The sequence below is a fragment of the Eubalaena glacialis genome, chromosome 12, assembly GCF_028564815.1.
Source record: "Eubalaena glacialis isolate mEubGla1 chromosome 12, mEubGla1.1.hap2.+ XY, whole genome shotgun sequence".
Taxonomy (NCBI): Eukaryota; Metazoa; Chordata; class Mammalia; order Artiodactyla; family Balaenidae; genus Eubalaena; species Eubalaena glacialis.
In genome coordinates this window covers 50,898,387-50,916,702 of record NC_083727.1, presented here as the reverse complement: position 1 = coordinate 50,916,702, position 18,316 = coordinate 50,898,387, and the positions used below count along the sequence as shown (strand labels likewise).

The 18,316-nt window shown below is 52.7% G+C and overlaps 1 protein-coding gene across 4 annotated transcripts; it reads right to left on the bottom strand.

Annotated features, from left to right (window-relative positions):
- Positions 1–53: 53 nt before the first annotated feature.
- MICAL1 (microtubule associated monooxygenase, calponin and LIM domain containing 1) lies at positions 54–11,579 on the bottom strand. Of its 4 annotated transcripts, none has more exons than XM_061207083.1 (26): positions 11,253–11,579; positions 10,812–10,975; positions 9,425–9,758; positions 9,124–9,331; positions 8,740–8,844; positions 8,417–8,521; positions 8,151–8,306; positions 7,325–7,425; positions 6,330–6,587; positions 5,961–6,076; positions 5,631–5,757; positions 5,349–5,430; positions 4,608–4,755; positions 3,988–4,178; positions 3,703–3,794; positions 3,535–3,576; positions 3,226–3,309; positions 2,954–3,110; positions 2,564–2,640; positions 2,003–2,273; positions 1,792–1,886; positions 1,412–1,525; positions 1,194–1,287; positions 909–1,008; positions 722–795; positions 54–330 (listed from the first exon to the last, which is right to left on the bottom strand). In XM_061207083.1, the coding sequence occupies exons 3-26, from the start codon at positions 9,680–9,682 to the stop codon at positions 182–184; spliced, it is 3,204 nt and encodes a 1,067-aa protein (XP_061063066.1). In that variant the 5' UTR covers positions 9,683–9,758; positions 10,812–10,975; positions 11,253–11,579; the 3' UTR covers positions 54–181. The 4 variants fall into 4 exon arrangements, with proteins under 4 accessions (XP_061063066.1, XP_061063065.1, XP_061063067.1 ...); XM_061207082.1 differs by having other exon boundaries at positions 9,425–9,726; XM_061207084.1 differs by having other exon boundaries at positions 3,703–3,791; positions 9,425–9,726.
- Between the last annotated feature and the right edge of the window lie 6,737 nt (positions 11,580–18,316).

Sequence of the window (18,316 nt, the reverse complement as noted above, 5' to 3'; positions counted from 1 at the left end):
CTGCCCTCCCTGCACACTCCCCCACCTCCCCCCTGTAGGCAGCCAAAGTCCTGTTTACGGCAGAAGCTTTTTTATTGTAAACAGTGAGGCCTCTCCCAGGCAGCCCCGGTGAACAGGGTGGCACTGTCCTGGGGTGAGGCAGTCTTCCTTGCAGAGAAGAAGACAGGCAACCTACCCTCTTCTAGCCCTGGGGCCCTGGCCCCGAGGGCAGCTCGCTGAGCCTGCGCTCCTCCTGGAAGCGGATGAGGGCATCTCGCTGGTTCACCACATCCACTAGCTTCCTCAGGACCTCGTCCTCAGCCTGCTGGTCGGCAGCTGTCTTTAGGGTTTCTGAAGGGAGGAGGTGAAACTTACTTAGAGAACAGAGAACGGGGAGGGCGGCAGGAGAGGCACAACCTAATCCCGGCCTGTGTGACTTCTACAACCCCAGCTGTTTCCCACTCTGAATTTGGTTTATCAACACTAATGGTTTTCTAGCATTGTTTAGCAGCAACACCACTTTTAAAGGAATCTTGTGTAAAAGCCCAATTGTGCAGCTGTGATTGAGCTGAAGGTGCGGAATGTGGGCCTGGAGCCCCATCCTCTGGCTTCCTCCAGTTCAAGAAGCAATTCAGAAGGCAGTTCAGCCTCAGAGGTGCTCAGACTAGAGGACTGTTGCCTGGGCAGTATCTGAGATCACGAGGCTTGTGCAAATACCAGCCTCTCCCCACATCCCACCTACCTTCCCGGTTCATGTAGGTTCGCAGTTCTTGGTCCAGCTGCCACTGTTTCTCCTCCAAGTTCAGCTCCTGCACCCTGTGGGGGGCAGGGATAGAAAAGGCACAGGTGTCTAGGGTGACCGAAGACCTGGCTGTGGGGCCTGGCTCACACGCCATCGTCCCCCACGCCCCAACTCCGACACCCCTTACGTGATCATGAGCTCAGCCTCCTCGGCCACCAGGCTGTTTTTCTTCTGAACAAGCTGTAGCAACTGTTCTAGCCATAGTGCCTTTTGCTGTTCGGGGGAACCTGACAAGAAGGAAGAAGAGGGGCCAGTCAGGCCTCTAACCAGGGTCACAGGAATCACAGCATGAGGAGCAGAACCTGCTGTGGGCCACAGCCTGGTAGTGTGGGGGGGGGGTCGCTGGGGGTGGAACACAGGGCCAGGAGGCAGAGGTGTCCTAGGCTCGCTTATCCTCCCTGTCTTCACTCACTGCCTCGGCTCCTCAAAGCCAGCTCCAGCTCCGTGCCCTCGGCCTCCAGCTCCCTCAGAGCAGCCTCGATCTCATTTTGTCGCCGTTGGATGGCCTGAGTACAAGACAGGAGGCCCAGGAGTCTGTGGATTGCTCCAGAACAGAGTCCCGGAGGAGCTCTGATCCCCAGTCTCAGAACTCTGATCCCGTTAGAACGTCCGGGAACCCCTAGACCGCACCTGAGCCTTGCAGAACCGCTTCATCTCCTCCTCCTTAGCACGGCGTAGCAGAGTCCGACGCCACGTTGGGTAACTGTTCATGGTGCCTGAGTTCTTAGCCAAGTTCCACAGAACCTATGACAGGGTCAGGTGGAGAGGGGTTGGGAAAGCTCCATTTGAAAGGGACCAGAAAGACCCTGGGCTGGAAGTGGGATAAGTTCTGATAGAAAAGGTGGAGGCCTAGAGACATGAAAGCGTCAGACTAGGTGACAAGACATTCAGAGACATTTGGGCTCAGAAGAGGTTGGGTGCTGTGGGTTTCTCCCGGGCAGGGGCCAGGGTATGTTTAGTGGATGCGTGCTGGCTTGGGCAGAATAGGTGGCCAGGTTCCTCCCACTCACCTGTTCCGTGTCTGAGTCCAACGGCACGTCTTCCTCTGCTTCCTCGTCACTGGAGCAGGGACTCTCTTCTTCCTCCTCCTCCACGGCCACAAGAACTGAGCAGAGAAGTGGACATGGGCTGAGATCCCCAGGACCTCCCTCCCCATTCCCCACATCCCTGTCCAAGAATCCGAATACCACCCGCCCATCCCCACCCTGGGCCAGCAGCTACCTTGAGGGCTCTGGACTGGCATTCCCCAGCCCACAAAGCTTCCCTCTAGGGCCTGGCGGGCCAAGACGGAGCAGCTTCGGGGGGGCTTGGGTGGAGCCTCCATTTCCGGGTCAGGGGTGAGATGAAGGGAAGATAACCGCTGGCGTTCTGGGCTGGAGAGGCGGATCAGCCGACGGGTGGGCTGGCTTGGGACAGGACTGGTCCCCTCCTGGGGGGCCACGGGAATCGAGGGGCGTGATGGCATGTTATTCTCACTGTGTATGGGAAGGTCCTAGAAGAGCCACCATATGCTCTGGTCAGTGACCTGCCCAGTGTGGGTTGAGGCAGCCCCTTGAGACAGATGTGGGCCCTGGCGTTCATTCATTTATGCCGTCTACGGAACAGTGTCAGGCAGTGTTCTAGATACTTGGGATTCATCAATGAGTAAGACAGGACAGAGATCCCTGCCATCATGCCGTTTACACTGTAGTGGAGAACATTCAGTTACCCCCAGCAAAGCCTCGGGCTTAGAGAGCCCTTTCCTCTTTCCCGCCCCCCATCCCACACTTCCACAGCTTTTACCTGACTCTCAGGGCCTCTGTCGCTGCTATCCTCTTTGTGGCCTGGCTGGGGCAGGTGCTGGAGGCAGTAGAAATGTCCTGGGAAGGCGGAAGAGGGGAGGAGCCATCAGATGTAGGCAGCCCGGTGACCAGATGTTCAGTTTATCAGGGAAGGTGGGGGTGACAGGCCTCTGTATTGGCTGATAAATTTCTACCAGCCTCCTGGCTTCTCAGAACCCATTTGGGGCTTTGGAGGGGACAGAGGAGACGGAGCTCAGGAGAAGAAAGTGTCATCTTCAGCCTGTTTCTACCTCACGCCCAGCACCCCGGTTCCCCTCCACCTTCAAGCTCCTGGCCCCCCCAAGCAGGGCCAGACCCAGAGTCCCTCTGAATGCCTCCCAGGCCCACTCACCATCTCCTGGGTGCTGCCCGTAGCCACTTGGCCATAATGTGGCCTCACAGATATGGCAACGGAAGCAGCTCCGGTGGAAGAAACGGCCATTGGCACAGAGGCGTTCCAGGATATAGAGGTGTTCCCCACACAGTGCACACAGATCCTCGGCACTGGCCTGCACCAACCCCCAGGCCGCAGGTCAGCTGGAGTCCAAGGCAGCTGCCAGGTTTTTCCCTTCCCCTCCCTGCCCTTCCAAGGCCTCTGCCTGCAGACAGGGCCCCTGTTCTCACCTCCTGGTATTGGGATGGGGGTGCCACTGGTACATCAGGCTCTGGGACAGGTGGCTCCTCAGTACTTGGGGTCTCAGCCTCTACCTAAAAAGGTAAGTGCTCAGGCCCAGAGGTAGAGGGGCAGGATCAGCTGGGGAGTCCATGTGTACAGATGAATAGAAAGGACTGGAAGGGAAAGGGAGTGAGACTAGGAAGCGAGACTGGATGGGGGTGTTACAAGGAGCTGGGGTGGCGAGCGAGGCCTGGGGGGACAGGACATGGGAAAGAGTACCTCAGGGAAGGGACTGTCCGGCCCCTGCGTGCATTTACCTCCACGCGAGGCTTCTTGCCACCAGCATCCTCCCCGTTTCCCTGCAAGAAGTCCTACATTCTGAGCTCCCAGTTCTCCCCTTCCCCCATTCTGGACATCCTCCTCATCACCCCAGGGATCCCCACAAGGAACCCACTGCCCAGGCCAACCCCACCCAAACTCCCCACCTGGGCCCGGGTCCGTTGCAGGGTCCTCTGCAGTTTGCCAAGGAACAGTACAGCGCTGGCGGTGCCCGAGGAGCCTTGGCTGACTGGGCCTGCTGGGAGAATCAGGGTAGATGGGGGGCCGATACTGTACCCCCAGAACAGACAGCTATGTGCCAGCCCAGAAGGATAAAGGAAATCCCAGGCTGTCCCTTAGAGGGCACACACGGGCGCGCACACACACACACACACACACACACACACCCCCTCCCTCTTCACCCCACCCCGTCCTACCCGCCTCTGGTTCACCTGGGTTGTGAGGTGTGCTCTTGAAGGCACTATGGAAGTGGCTGAGGTAGGCAATGAGGCCCAGTGGGTCATTCCCTGCCACCATTGCCTGTGCGGACAACACGGGCGTGATGCCCAGCTCATGCTCTGCCATCTTCAGCGCCCAAGAAGTCGCTTCCAGAGCCCCGACTCCCTGCAGCTCTGAGGGTTCCCTGTGGGGCGTCAGGGAGAAAGGCCAGTGGGAGACCAGAACTTGCCCCATGGAAGGGGGAGAGACCAGTAGGGGAGGGACATCGGGAAAGGGAGGAGAGGGCATAAAGGGTTTTTTATTCTCTGTGCTACATAACCCCCACCCCCCAATGACAACAGCATCTGGCCTTGGGGGGCTTCTACCATTCACAAAACTCTCCGTATTGAATGCATTTGATTCTCATGGGCAGGCAGAGTCAGGTGGGAAATCTATCTCTAGGGAAGCGAAGTGACTAGAGCAGGATTATTAGCAAGGGGTGGCCTGGGACACAGCTGGGTGTGCTAACTGCTACACAGTGATCGCCCACCATTCCACACTGCCTGGAGAGGGAGGGGCAGAGGCATGAGAGGGATGGGCTATCAGGGACCCCCAAGCCCAATTCCTGACTCACAGTAGGCCGGGCCGCAGCCGGTGCACGAGGGCACACAGAGCCAGCCCATCCGCCCAGGAGGAAGACAGGTTGGTGACATGGACCCCTGGGTACCCAGCCGTCTGCTCCTGGCACCAGTGTAGCAGCTCCTCCTGGGTGGCCACCGACCCTGGGAGAGGAAGCTGCGCTGTACTGAAGGCACTGGGGCCCGCAGAGAGAGCCCAGCTGCTGGGTGCGGGGTCTATATGGGAGGGGGAAGCAGGACCCACGCCTACTGGGCACCAGCTTAACACTCACTGTCAGCAGCACCTCCTTCATCCCAGTTTTCTCATTTGAAAAAATCTTTCTGGCAATAAAGTACGGGAATGAATAGAGTGAAACCACTGCTGGCCACAGAGAGGGTAGCAGGCTATGAGCTGAGGGGCAAGGGAGGCCCAGAGACTAAAAGGAGAGGCAGGTTTGGGGTCTGCAAGGCGGGAAGGGGCAGAACAGCTGAGAACAGTGCAGCTCAGCTGCCATCCAGCTGTTGCGTTACAGTGGCTGTTGAAGTGCTGAAATACTCCACACTAGTTGGCAAATGGCTGCTGCTGAGCACCCCACTGCCCTGCACTCTCCAGGAGGCCCCAAACATCCCCACTGCCCAGCAGTGTTCCAGCACCCTGCTCCCTGCCGCCAGCGGCTACCACTGCTCTGATCACTGGTGCTTGTGCCTCACTGCTTGGTAAATATTTTGGACATGGCCCCGGAGGAAGGCCTGCTCACCAGTGGCCGGCTTTCCTGAGTCTGTCTTGTCACTCATTCTCCGCACAGGCTCCTTGGCCTCCACATCATACAGGTCTCGTACCTAAGGCAGCCCCTCTCAGGTCTCCAGGCAGGCGGACCACACACCCCACCCCACCCCCCGCCCCAGTCCATGGGGGAGGGGCTGCCTGGGTGGGACTCACCCACAGGGCAGGGACTGGGCAGACCACAGGAGGGAAGGCCTGCCCTGGGGTGTGGGAGCTGACCCGGGAAGTCTTGGCGGGCGGTGCCAGGGGTTCTGACCTGACTGGGGGTCACGGCCCGGAGGTTCAGGTTGGGATAGCGGGAGGCTGGGTCCAGCCCATACTGGGCCACATTGCGGTGCATGTTTTCTGGGGATGTCTGTGACAGGAGCTGGTACAAGCTCTCTCTGGGGAGATGAGGGGGGGGGACGGGCACAAGTGGGAGGGCACCATCAGCACCCACCCCTCCAGAAGTGCCAGGCCTTTCTTTCGTTCTCTTTTCCCTACGCCCCCATCTACTCAGCCAGCATCCCTGACCCTACTCCTGACTCTTGTCCTATATCCAGCCCTGCCCCCACCCCGCCCCCCAACTCCCCAAGTCAGGCCTCACCTCTCTGCCAACACCTCTAGGGGCCCAGCGCCCTCTGCCCAGCGCTTCACCATCCAGGCGGCGTCAAAGGCTGCCAAGAAGCCCCGGGCCACTCCAGTGCCCAGGGGCCAGAAGGGCTGCAGGGGCAGAAGGACAGGAAACAGCTCAGGGAGAGTCCAACAAGGGTGTCCACGCCCAGATGACCCCAGGGCCATAGCAGAGGGGGCCCTGACACAGCAAGCCACCCTCTGCTCCTCCTTACAAGAAGCAGACCTTTTTATACCCCCTCCTTCCCACGAGGCTGCTTCCTCCCCCAGCCAGGGAACCCCTGTGCCTCCTCACAAGGGGTCTGGAGAGCCCCTCCCCAGTCAGGGGACACTGACCCCTCACCTCCACCAGGCAGTCCCCAACCAGCCCCAGCAGCAGGCGGGCGCCATGCTTCTCCTGCACCCGAGCAGAGCTCTCTGCCCGCATCATGCTTGTGAAGTCAAAGGCAGAGACGTCGGGCCGCCCGTGGGCATCCTGGGCAAACTCCAGCTTCCCGAGCTTGCCATGGGTGGCGAAGTCGGCAGCTGCCCGAGCAAAGCGCTGCAAAGCCTCGGGCACCACATTGGCACTGCCCAGCAGCCGGTCGGTCTCCGGCCAGTCCTATGTGGCCAACAGATCAGAACCAGCAGGGTCAGTTGGGCCATCACGTCCCCGTAGGTGTAGAAGGTACACATCCAAAGGCCCCAATAACGGGCTTCCCCAGACTACACAGCAGTTGAAGGCTGAGCTGGGAGGAGAATTTGAACGTCCAGCCTCCCACGCTCAAGCCCCGTCCTCAACTCTCAGCCTGCCGCTCGCTGGGGGTCCCAGGTCCCAACCTGCCTCCAAGGCCCAGTATCATTACTGTTACCATACACCTGCTTTGGACAAGTCACTGAACTTCTCAGAGCCTGTTTCCCCATCATTTAGAGATAACGTACCTAACTTCTCAAGGTACTCATGTGGATTAGGTGAGAAAATGAACATAAAGCTCTCAACAAAGTACCTATCACATAGTAGGTGTTCAACTAGTTCATTCAGCAAATCCTTTCAGGGTGCTACTACATAGCAGGCACCATTCTAGGCACTGGGAATCATCAGCAAACAAGAGACAGACAAAACCCCTGCCCTCATGGAGCTTACATTGTGTAGTCCCGTGGCTGGTATAAGGTGTTTAGCCCAGAATATGATTCGGCTTGCCACGTAAGTCCCAGGGGAGAAGAGCTTATTGAGGTGGAGGAAGTGCCATCGCAGAGAGGATGGACTCCCTCCACACCCAGGGGGAGACTGTGTCCAGGCCTGGCCCCTACCTCCCAGGGCCCCCCACCCACCCCTCCCTGCCTGGGCCCAGGCCCCACCTGACGCAGCACCCCCAGCCGTAGCAGGCACTGCTTCTTGGCTGTCATCACAAAGTAGTGGGTGTCATCCTTGTAGTACACGATGTTCTCCAGATCAATGCCTGTGGGGACAGGGCAGGGTGCAAGGGATGTGCCTCCACCTCATCATGTGTCACCTCTCCAAATACCCCAGCCATGCTTGACCTCTGAGAGCTGGGATCACAGCTCAGCCTGCAGCGGCACCTCCACCCACACACACAGGGGGGCCCATGAGTTCTGGTGGCACAGTGGACCATCTGTCCCAGGCCCAGGAGGCCTAAAGGTGTGGAGCAAAGTGAGAAACTTGGGTGGGGTGGCAGCTGGGAGACGTGCACCACATAATCCACAGGCTTGCAGAGGACAGCCTGGCTTCTCCGACTGGTATGTGCACACTCCGGGGGGCGTGGCAGTGCAAAGCCAAAGTAAGCATAGGGCATCTTCTGGAAGTACCACTTTCATTTTGAATATGCAGCGCTTTGTTTTGGTTTGGTTTTTTTGAATTTTTGAATTTTATTTTATTTATTTTTTATTCAGCAGGTTATATAGCATTTTTATATTAAAGCATATGTAAAGAAGCACAAAGCAAAATCCCATGCACTTTGCGAGAGATTTCTAAGACTCGTCATGCTGGGTGGCCGAGTGGGGCTGTGGCTGCTGAATCCCTGGGGGCTCAGGTTCTTTGCTGCCAAGACCACAAAGATGGAAAAGTACGAGATTCCTTGGACTGCAGACAGATCTGAGAGGGAGAGGTGGGAGGCAGGCCACAGTCAGGCACGAGGAGGGGAAACCCTGTGAGGGGGGTCCTGACCTGTGGCTTTCAGCAGGCTCTGGAAGAAGCTCTGGTTGTAGATCCTGGCCACGCCGCTGATCTCGGGCACCTGTGTCTCTTCCACGGTGCGCCTGTTCACAAAGTTGGCCGTGATGCCAATGGCCAGTTTGCCGCGCATTTCCCGCACTGTGAAGCCTAGAGGTGGGGACAGGGGGGTGGTGGCAGGAGGAGGATGGGTGTAACAGCCTAGAAAGGCCCACAAGGAGCTCAAGATGCTGGCTTCTTCGAGGGAAGGGATCACTCACCTTCAGGGACGAATTTACCTCCAGCTGCAGAGATGAGGACATCAAATTCATAGTTGGCCAGTTGGGCTGGGGGGCTGGGCTGGAGCTGGGCACGCCAACCACTCCCTGGGGCAGAGGGTGTGAGTGGCACAAAGGTGTGGAAATCTGAAGGGGCCCCTGTATTCCCAGGACAATCCAGTGAAATAATTAAATAAACGTTTAAAGGGTTTTATGGTTTAGAAAGCAATGACACATTGTCTATCAAATTACACCTTCACAACAGCCATGGAAAGTAGGTAAGGAAAGAAATACTTGGGGGTCCTCAGGAGCAGCGAAGTACTTACCCTTTCTGGGAGGGGGCTGAAGGCCAGTGAAAGTGACACCCCAGTGAATTTCCACCCCCAGCAGTAATGCCACTTTCAACAAAAGCAGCTGAAGTTGCCGGATGCCTGGAAGGGAGAGGACATTAGGAACAGGGACCCCAAGTCCCCCCAGCCTTCCCAAGCACCAGTGTGTACCTGGTCAGAGCTGGAGAAAGTCTTAGAGATCACTCAGTCCAACTGCCCATTTTACAGGTGAGGGCCCTGAGTCCTGAAAGCCTCCTGGCTGAAGTGAATCTTATCCACCCTGCCTCTTGGCCGGCCCAGCAGCAGCCCCCCGACCCCCTCCACTGGCCTGTCTCTAGGCCCAGGCTCACCCGCCCCTCCAGGCCACCACATGGTGCTCACTGATGTGGTCCAGGGAGCCTGTGCAGAAGCGCCCATAGAACTTCTTGGCGCCGAGTGCCCGAAGGTCATGGATGGTGAAGGGCCAAAGGTGGAGCACGTTGTGGCGAGAGAACTTGGTGCGCTTTTCCACCAGCACCACCCGGGCCCCAAGCATCGCCAGCTCCACAGCAGCCCGCAGCCCACAAGGTCCGGCACCCACCACCAGGCACTGCGAACACACAAGGCAGCATCGGCATGGCATCTGGCCCCTCCTCTGACTCGCCCCACTCTCCAAGCCCCGTCCCAGGCACCGTGTACCCACCTTGGTGCTGGTGCAGGCCTGGCCCTGCTGGTAGACAGGCTGGCTTGCTCTCTTGTCCAGCTTGGCCCACAGTGACTTGGCACTCCAGTAGTTGAGCTGGGCCTTGATCTTGTGGTACTGGGGCAGCCCCCCACCGGGCTCCAGCCCCAGGGCCCTGCATAGCCCCTGGAAGCTGCTCAGCACATCCTGGCACAGCTGGGCCTGCAGGACGCTCTCAAAGTGGGCATGTGCTGGGTTGGTGGAGGTGGGTGAGGCCATGGAGACCTCTGGGGCTCCCAGGGAGGGGCAGGGGCACGTGGCTGCTGGAGAGAAGGAAGGAAGAGAAGGGAAGAGGCTGGAGAAAGGAGGAAGGGAAAAGGAAGGGGAGGAGAAGAAAGTCTGGTATCCCCAGGGAGCTCCAGGTCCAACCCTGATTGGCTCTGCTCCTCTCTGCCAGTTGCTCCAAAGACAACTGCTATCCCTTCCACTCCAAGTGAAATTTGCCAAATTTGGAAATGAAAAATCAGCAGTCCTGGGCACAAAGGGCATGCGGAAAGCCAGGGAGCCTCCAGCTCAGCCTTCTTGCTCAGGGATCTCCAAGCCCTGCTCCATCTCTGGGGCCCAGGGGACAGGAATTCTTACCCTGCCTTCCCGAGGCCCTGGAAGCAGGGCACGGGGAATTTCTCAGATGTCAAGAGGGCAGGGTGCCCAGGAAGAGAGCTTTCCGTGCAGTATAGACAGGGACAGATCTAACACCGGCAACACCAGCTGCTAGGCACATGTACTGCCCCATCTCACCCCAAGCCTCCCTGTGCCCAGCACCCCTCGATGGACTCAGTGCGACGCTGGGTGTGGGGTGCGTCTTATGCCAGGGGCAAAGTTCTCCTCCTTAGCACTGCTCATTGCCTCCCCACGGGGAGGAGATGGTCTCTAACCCCGTAGGTTCCACTTCCCACCACCAAAATACTGCAAGGAACAGCCCCAGGATGTTGCATCTGACTGAGTAACACACAACTGGGTCTATTTCTGACTCACTGTGGTCAAAATACTTCCCTTGTGACTTGCCACTGCTCCAGTGGGCCACAGTACGGTTGGGGGACTTGGGGGGGTGCGACAGGGCAGCAGAGTTCGCCCCTCCCAGCTTCCTCTCACTCCCATCGACACCCCACCCCATCCCTGCATGCTCTCCCAGGAATCTCCCGAGACAAGGCCTCCCTTTGTCCCCTTCTCCCTCGCTCGGGCCCCCACGCAACTTGAGGGGTGTTGGAGAGAGCTTTCTCACGCTGGGACCCGGAGGAATCAGAGGGGACGGGGATGTGGTTGCCCACGGGGGAGTTCGGGAAGGTGGGTGGCATTGATGGGGGAAGATCCTTGGGCTGATCCCCCTCACCCTGCTCGGTCGCCTTACCAGTCCCTGACCGAGCCCAGCGGCCAGGCCGAAGCAGGAGATGAAAATCGCCGCCGCAGGTCACCCGGACGGGGGCGGACGGAACGTCAAGAAGGGCAAAGGTCTCTCTTGGTGGGGTGGGAAGGAGGAAGACCTCGGCGAAGTGGGGAGAGGGGCGACCCAACCTGTAAACACCAGGACAAATAATGTGCGAGGGGTGGACCGGTCTGGAAGGATGGAGAGGGAGCTGGACCACTGGCAGCGGGGGTCGGGGGTACTCACACTCTAGACCGTACAGTTTGGAGAGGGGCTGAGCAGGGCGGAGGTGCAGAGAGACGGGCCGGATCGGCCAGGCGGAATTCAGGAGCGCCTCGAGCCACATTTCCCCGGAGGCGCATCCCTACTTCTACCCCGGGCCTCCGCGGGCGGGGGCCGCACATTTGGCGCAGCTGGACAACTTACCCGGGGGCTCGGGAGCCCGTAGGCGCCGCTTCCTGCCAGGCGGGCGTCCCAGTCCGGCGGGTTGGGGGACGGGGACGGAAGAAGGGAGGTGGAGGAGGCGCGGACCAAAAGCCGGGATTGCAGGGCTGCGCGCCGGGCGCCCGGCCGAGGAGTTAGCAGGGTGTGGGCTCCCGCACAAGGGCACGCGGCCCGCAGAGGCTTTATTCGCGCCTCATTAGCATCTCATTACCCGGCGTTTCCCGGCTGGGGGCAGCCAGGGCCCCGCCCATGGCTGCAGGGTGGTGCCCGGGGGCGTGGCACCGCAGGCGCCGCTTTCCGCTTGAGGGCCGAAGACCCGGGCCCTGCCTGGTGGGGGCCAATGAGAAGCGGGTCGGAGGCATCCGGAGCGCTACTGCGCACCCGCGGCCTCTGGCTCCATCTCGGAGCCTGCGCCTGAAAGCTAGCGCTTCCCGGGAGGGCGAGGCCACCCGCCCTTGCGTAGTACCTACTGCGCGGCCGCCCCCGAGAACTGGGCGGAGAGGGCGCTCGGACTGGGCAAAAAGTTTGCAGAAGCTGTTGGATCCATAGGTAGCATCTGCGCCCTCCTCACCTCTCTTACCAGGAGATCCACGGCCCGGGCGCCCCACGATGGATCCAAGCGCGGGGTCCGCCTCCCCTGCAACCAGTCTGCCTCTAGAACCGGGCTGAGGGCAACCGGCACGGATTTAGAGCCCTGGAAACTCGGCAGTCTGCAGCTTCCACAGCGGCATGAGTGAGCGGGCAAGAGGGTCTTGGGGGTGAGGGTACTAGACCACTACTAAGACAGGCGGAAATGAGAGGGGTGTTTGGGTGAGAGGCTAGTTCCCCAATATTCAAGAATGCCTTGGAGAAAGGACCCACAGAGCTGTCAGTGCTGAAAAGGGCTTGAGAGACCTTTGGGATCAACTTCCTCATATTCCCCATAAGGAAACAGCTGAATGTGAAGGCACTCTTCCAAGGTCATTCAACTAGTTAATATTAATAAAACATCAATCTCATTTGTTAAGCATCTACCATGAATATTACCTTAATCTCAGTGATCACATGAGTCCCACTTTACTGAAAAGGAAACTGAGGGTCACAGAGGTTCTGTGACCCACAACAAAGTTACACAGCAAGTGGCAGAGCTGGTATGGAGCCCAGGTCTATCTGGACTCCACTACACCAGTGTTGATCCAACGTGACAAATGAAAGGCTGGCTTCCTAAGAAGCTGTTTCTTGTTTGGAGGAAGTGACACAACAAACACTAACAAAACAGGAATGAATGGGAGGGTCCTCCCCTTGAGATCCAGGGACGGAAAAGAACTGGGTACCCTATGGCTCTCCCCTTCTCTTTATTCTCACTTTGCATTTCGTCTGGAAACCCTCTGAGAACAAGTAAGACCTGTATACTCATACTGCTCCCAGCTTGAGCTGAGAAGCAGGCAGGGAAGGGGAAGTGCCTGCTCTCTGCCAGGAGAGGCCTGAATTCAGCCAGGTCAGGCTCAGGAAACTAGGACAGCCTCCCAGTTGGACCCATTCTAGCTCTTGAGTATGACTAGTTGAGTATGACTAGTCATTTGGCTTGAAATCAATTTGCCAAATGTCGGACACACCTATATTTAAATACATAGTGTAAGAAGGGTTCTAAAGTCCAGTCTGAATGGGTTACCAGGCTTTTAGAATCACTCCATTTCCCTTTCATTAGCTGATGGTAAATAGGCAGCTGCTCTGATTTAGTGGATTAGCTGAGGCCCAGCAGGGTCTGGCCCTTGACTCAATGACTTGTGCTCAGCCAAACAGGGTTATGTGGCTGTCTGAATGGCAGATGGTAAAATTTGTCTTTAAAAAAGATCACAGAACAATAAATGACTTCATCAATGCTTAAAAAACTGCTGACTTGGGAGTTTCACTTTATGTTAATTAAAGATACACAGTGGAGCAAAAATCAATGGGGAATATATTGGTTTGTAATCTAGAAGATCTGGCCAAATGCCAGCTTTGCTTCACACAAACTTATGTAACCTTGAAAAGTCACCAACCACCATGCTCAGTCTTAAATCTAAATGGAGGCAGTTTAATTACTCAACCTCATCAACCCATTTTGATTCTAAAATCCTCTTGTTCAATGTTGGTGACTCTAAGAAATGTATATAGTCCAGAAGGCCCAAAACAAGTTCTATTTAGATTTTCTTCAAAAAAAAAAAAAAAGACCTCTAATAAAACTAAAAGAATAAATTATTATTTAGCTACAAGTGTTTCTCTTCTTAATTAGAATCTTATTTGGGTCATGATCCACATTATATGTGTATATGAAACTAAAAATACTGGCACAAACACACTGGCTAATTCATATTGGGTCAAATAAGTGGTTGATACATGAAAAGTCAGTCTGTGGTTTTTTGGCCATGCGGCACAGCTTGTGGGATCTTAGTTCCCTGACCAGGGATCGAACCCCGGGGCCTTGGCAGTGGAAGTGCCGAGTCCTAACCACTGGACTGCCAGGGAATTCCACAAAAAGTTAAGTTTTAAAAGAATCACATTCTAATGTTTTTGCAAATAATCACACCAGCAGTGGCCTAGGTCAAAAACCTGAGCCATTAAAACAGGATCCCTTTCCTCTAATCCACATCATGTTCTGTCTTCCTGCAATGCCATCCTTACTTCACCTCCTAACCTTTCATCTCCTGAGCCTGGAGTCGGAAACTAGATCCCTAGCACTGCAGGTGACGGTTCTAAACCACCCTATATATGACTTTACACCTGTAGGTCAGCGTGTTCAAACACCACAGCCATGGTCCTGGGTCAGGAGCCATGGCTGCAGTGTAAACAGGCAGACACAGCTCCTAATGTAAAAATAATTATCAGCTGAGACCAAAGTGTAGCCTGCTGTGGACGGATATGAAAGTGTGGCTTGATTGAGATCAGAGGGTCAGGGAGGATTAGAGGGTGAGGAAGCGACACTTGAACTGAATTCTGACAGATGTGCAGACGTTAGTGAGACAGAGAGTAGTGGGCAGAAACCTTTCAAGCCTGAGAAACTGCCTGCCTTAAAGCCTAAGGCAGGAAGTTGCTCGGTATGTTTGGGGAACAGCCAGGAAGACAGTGTGGCTGGAAGTGAGAATGGGGAAGGGACCCAAGAGGAAGATGGGTTGGGGATTTTATTCTGAGTGCAGTGGGAAACTGCAGGATTGTAAGCAGAGCAGAGATAACAATCGTATTTGCATTAATAACATGATATCCACGCACTTAGCAAGGCACTCTGCTTGATGCTAAGGGCACAATGGTTAAGCCCAGATAGATCACCATTTCCAGCAGAGAAAGGGGTGGGGGAGGGGAAGAAAGGCAGGCCTTGGCAGGAGTCCAGGCAAGAGGATATGGTGATGGTGTAGCAGTTGGGATTGAGAAGTGGATGGACTCAAAATATAGTTTGAGATGAAACTGATATAACTTGATGATGGATTGGGAGTGGGGGTGAGGAGGGGCCCATCAAGAATGACTCCCAGCCTTCTCTCTTGGCTGATAAGAGTGAGAGAATTGAAAGTTTCAGTTTCTCATTCTTTCTTACCCTTCCCTGCAACTTTATCCTCTATATGCCACTTTTTATTCAAATACCTTCCCCAGAAGTCAAAGTGTGATGATTTCATAGACTCCGAGATAACACAAGGGACAAAGATTAAAAATACAAATACGTTCAAGATCTGTTTACTTTCCCATATTTTTGTTACGAGAGTACTTTCATACTTCAGACATTAAGATTATAGGAAAATCTGCCCAGAAGCCACTTAATCATACTAGAATTATCTATGAGAGGTAGATTTTTAAAATGTAAACATTCTTGTTTATAACCCTAATTTAGCCTAAGGAAGCTTCAGTTTAACTTTTCATCTAACAAGGATAAAATACAAATGAACTAAAACCAAGAGCCAAACTATTCTTTTGGAAAATCTTCAAATCCATATTTTAAATCTAATATTATGGATTTTAATTCAAAATAAATAATAAATCTATGCTCTAAGACGGGGGAAGTTCCCTGAGCTCTGCTCAAATTTTTCCCTTTCTACATAGTAGTAGAAAGGGATACAGTAGTATTTTTCACTTACATTAAAAAAGAAAAAAGCTAAGATCTCTTGCTAATGTTACCTAAACTTGTTACCTAAAAGCTCTCCTACTCTGGTACATTTCCAGTGAGAATGGTGATATGTACATATAGTCCAGTCAACTTAAGTGTTTGTTGCTTAATTATGTGTAAAGAATTTGAAAGCAAGATAAACTATCACAGTGACATTCCAGCTTCTTTTAGAGGTCATTCCTTTATACCTGCTGTTTACAAAAGGCAAAAGGGGGATTTTTTTTTTTAGAGGTAATTCCTCCAAACCTGTTCTTTACAAAAACAAGACAAAGCGTTTTCTTTCAATTCTTGAGAGTTTAGGCTTATTTTAGTTTGGAAACTGAGGATGAAATTTTACCTGAGTACTTATAAGGGTAACCAAAATAAAGTAAATCTGCCCAAAATATAAAATATCCTCAATCAGAAGTTTAAAAAAAGTTCAAACAGAAGTTCAGGTTAGTTAAAGCATTTTCGCTTTAGTAGTAACTTTCAGCCAAGTGGTAAATTTCAATTAAGCTTTAAATGAATAGTAGTAAAATACTGACCTGAGTATTATTAATATGGTAGTTACTGCATTTCTGTAGAAAGATTGTAACTTTTACTATTATTGTTCTATGTAAAAAGTTTATGATTGTATGCTAAAATTTCAGACACAGACCCTCAATTTTAGTCAAAAAGGTTCTATTACATAAAGCAGATCATATGTAAAGAGAAATTCAGCTTAAAGTTTCAAAAGGCTGATGGTATTAAGCCCATCTGGTGGAAGCAGCCACCCCTGTGCCCCAGTTCCGGCTCTGCCACTTACTGTGTGACCTCAGGCAATGGACTTCATCTGTTGGGGCCTCAGTGTTCTCATCCATAAAATAGGCATAATAATATTACCTCATAGGAATGTCATGAAAATTAAGTAAAATAAGATTGTGCTGCAAATGGGTTACAGGTGTGTCCCAGACACTGCCTCCCGCCTCACGCCAGCTGCCGTTGTTACTGGCTGAATTGTGTCCCCCCTACCAAATTCATGTTGATGTCCTAACCCCCAGTACCTCAGAATATGACTGTTTGGAGGTAGTGCCTTTAAAGAGGTAACTAAATTAAAATGCGGTCACCGGGGTGAGCCCTAATCCAGTATGAGTGGTGTCCTTATAAGGAAATTAGGACAAACACAGAGGAAGCCCATGTGAAGACACAGGGAGGAAAAGATGGATGGGAGGCCTCAGAAGAAACCAATCCTGCCAACACCTTGATCTCAGACTTTCAGCTTCCGGAATTGTGAGAAAATAAATCTCTGTTGTTTAGGCCACCCAGTCTGTCGTATTTGTTATAGCAGCCCTACCTAGCAAACTAATATGCCAGTCATGGCCAGAGGTGCCTGGAGTCCTCTAACTGAAGGGTACTGTATAAGTCTTTTTTGTGCACCATGATATGGAAAAGGTTTCAGAAGCCCTAAGATACAGACCTAACACACCTGGCTTTCCTCCTGGCCTATAGTAAAGACTCAATATGTGCCAGATATTGTTATTATTCCAATTTATGAAAACCTAGGTGTAAGCATCTATAATGAGATTCTCATATTCCTTAGCATCATTTAACCGGTTGCTCACATTTACAACACAAGAACCAAATGCAGAAAAATACACAGAGGAGAGGTAGAAAGAGGAGTTTCAAGAAACACAGGGCCAAGCACAAGAACAACAGCTCATTTTGATGGCAAGAGCTCAAGTCTTCCCAAGGCTAGCCCTCTACTGAGAGAAAACCAGAGATTCACCTTCAAAAGCGACAAGGTCGTTTCAGCAGTCTGAAAGCATAATATTCTACTAATCCCCAAGAAGTACAATTTGTATTTCTGCACTTGTTAAAACAAGTATTTAAATTGTGCAAGCTTAGTACAAAATAAGTTGTGAAACAATTAGCCAGCAATTTCTCAAAGACACAATAGAAACATTTTTACGTACATGTCATTTCCTTTGGGTGCAGTCACTTAACTTTAAAATTGAGGATACCACCCTGGCGGTTAAGACTCCATACTCCCAATGCAGGGGGCACAGGTTTGATCCCTCGTAGGGGAACTAAGATCCCGCATGCTGCACAGCATAGCCAAAACAAACAAACAAAAAAACCAATGAAACCGTAAAATTGAGGATTTCCTTCAAAGGGGCAGAATGTATATTTGGGACACAGAAGAGAGGCTTGATTTATAAAGCTATCCTTTTCTCACTTCCCTTTGACAGCTGGTCAGATAACCCAGAACTCTTCCAGAAGAGATTTTTATGGCTGAGACTGGCTCTCACGCTAGAGACGGGTAGGCCTGTGCCACAGGAGCCACTAGCCACATGTGGCTACCAAGTGCTCACAATGTGGCTAGTGTGACTGAGGAACTAGGTTTTATTTTTAATTAATTCTAATATAAATTTAAAAACTGATGTTTGTTATTGGGGAAAAAATTATGTCTGAAACTACATGAATATGTGAATCTAGGTTTTTAACTGTAAATTGTATAAATCCTAAAAACAGATCAAGTGTGTCCCATGAACATTAGCATCCAAACTGAGTGTGCAGTAAATGTAAAATACACACCAGATTTTGAAGACGTAGTATGAAAAAATGAATGTCAAATATTATTATATTTTAATATTGAATATTTACATGCTGAAATAATTGGCACATGTTGGATTAAATAAGCGATTTTAATCTCACCACTTTCTTTTTATGTTTTTAATGTGGCTACTAGAAAATTTTAAATTACACATGTGGCTCACATTACATTTCCCTTAGCGCAGAGGCAGACTGTCATAAAGCTACTTAAACTTGACTTGTAAATAGTCATATGACCATACTTCCTGAATAATTATCCAGCTACCCAGAGTGAGTAGTTAAGCATTTATCTGCTTTAATACTATATATCTCCTGGAGAAAATGTGGGCCAGTAGGCTTTGAAAAGCTGGTAAAAACACCGCAC

Bases quoted from the DNA above. Each gene is read 5' to 3' on its own strand.
- MICAL1 (XM_061207083.1), bottom strand. From the start codon at position 9,682: ATGGCCTCACCCACCTCCACCAACCCAGCACATGCCCACTTTGAGAGC. The intron at 9,332-9,424 runs GTGGGTACACGG...GTGTGTTCGCAG, and splicing joins AGGCCTGCACCAGCACCAAG to TGCCTGGTGGTGGGTGCCGG. The intron at 6,077-6,329 runs GTGAGGGGTCAG...CTGCCCCTGCAG, and splicing joins TTGGGGACTGCCTGGTGGAG to CCCTTCTGGCCCCTGGGCAC.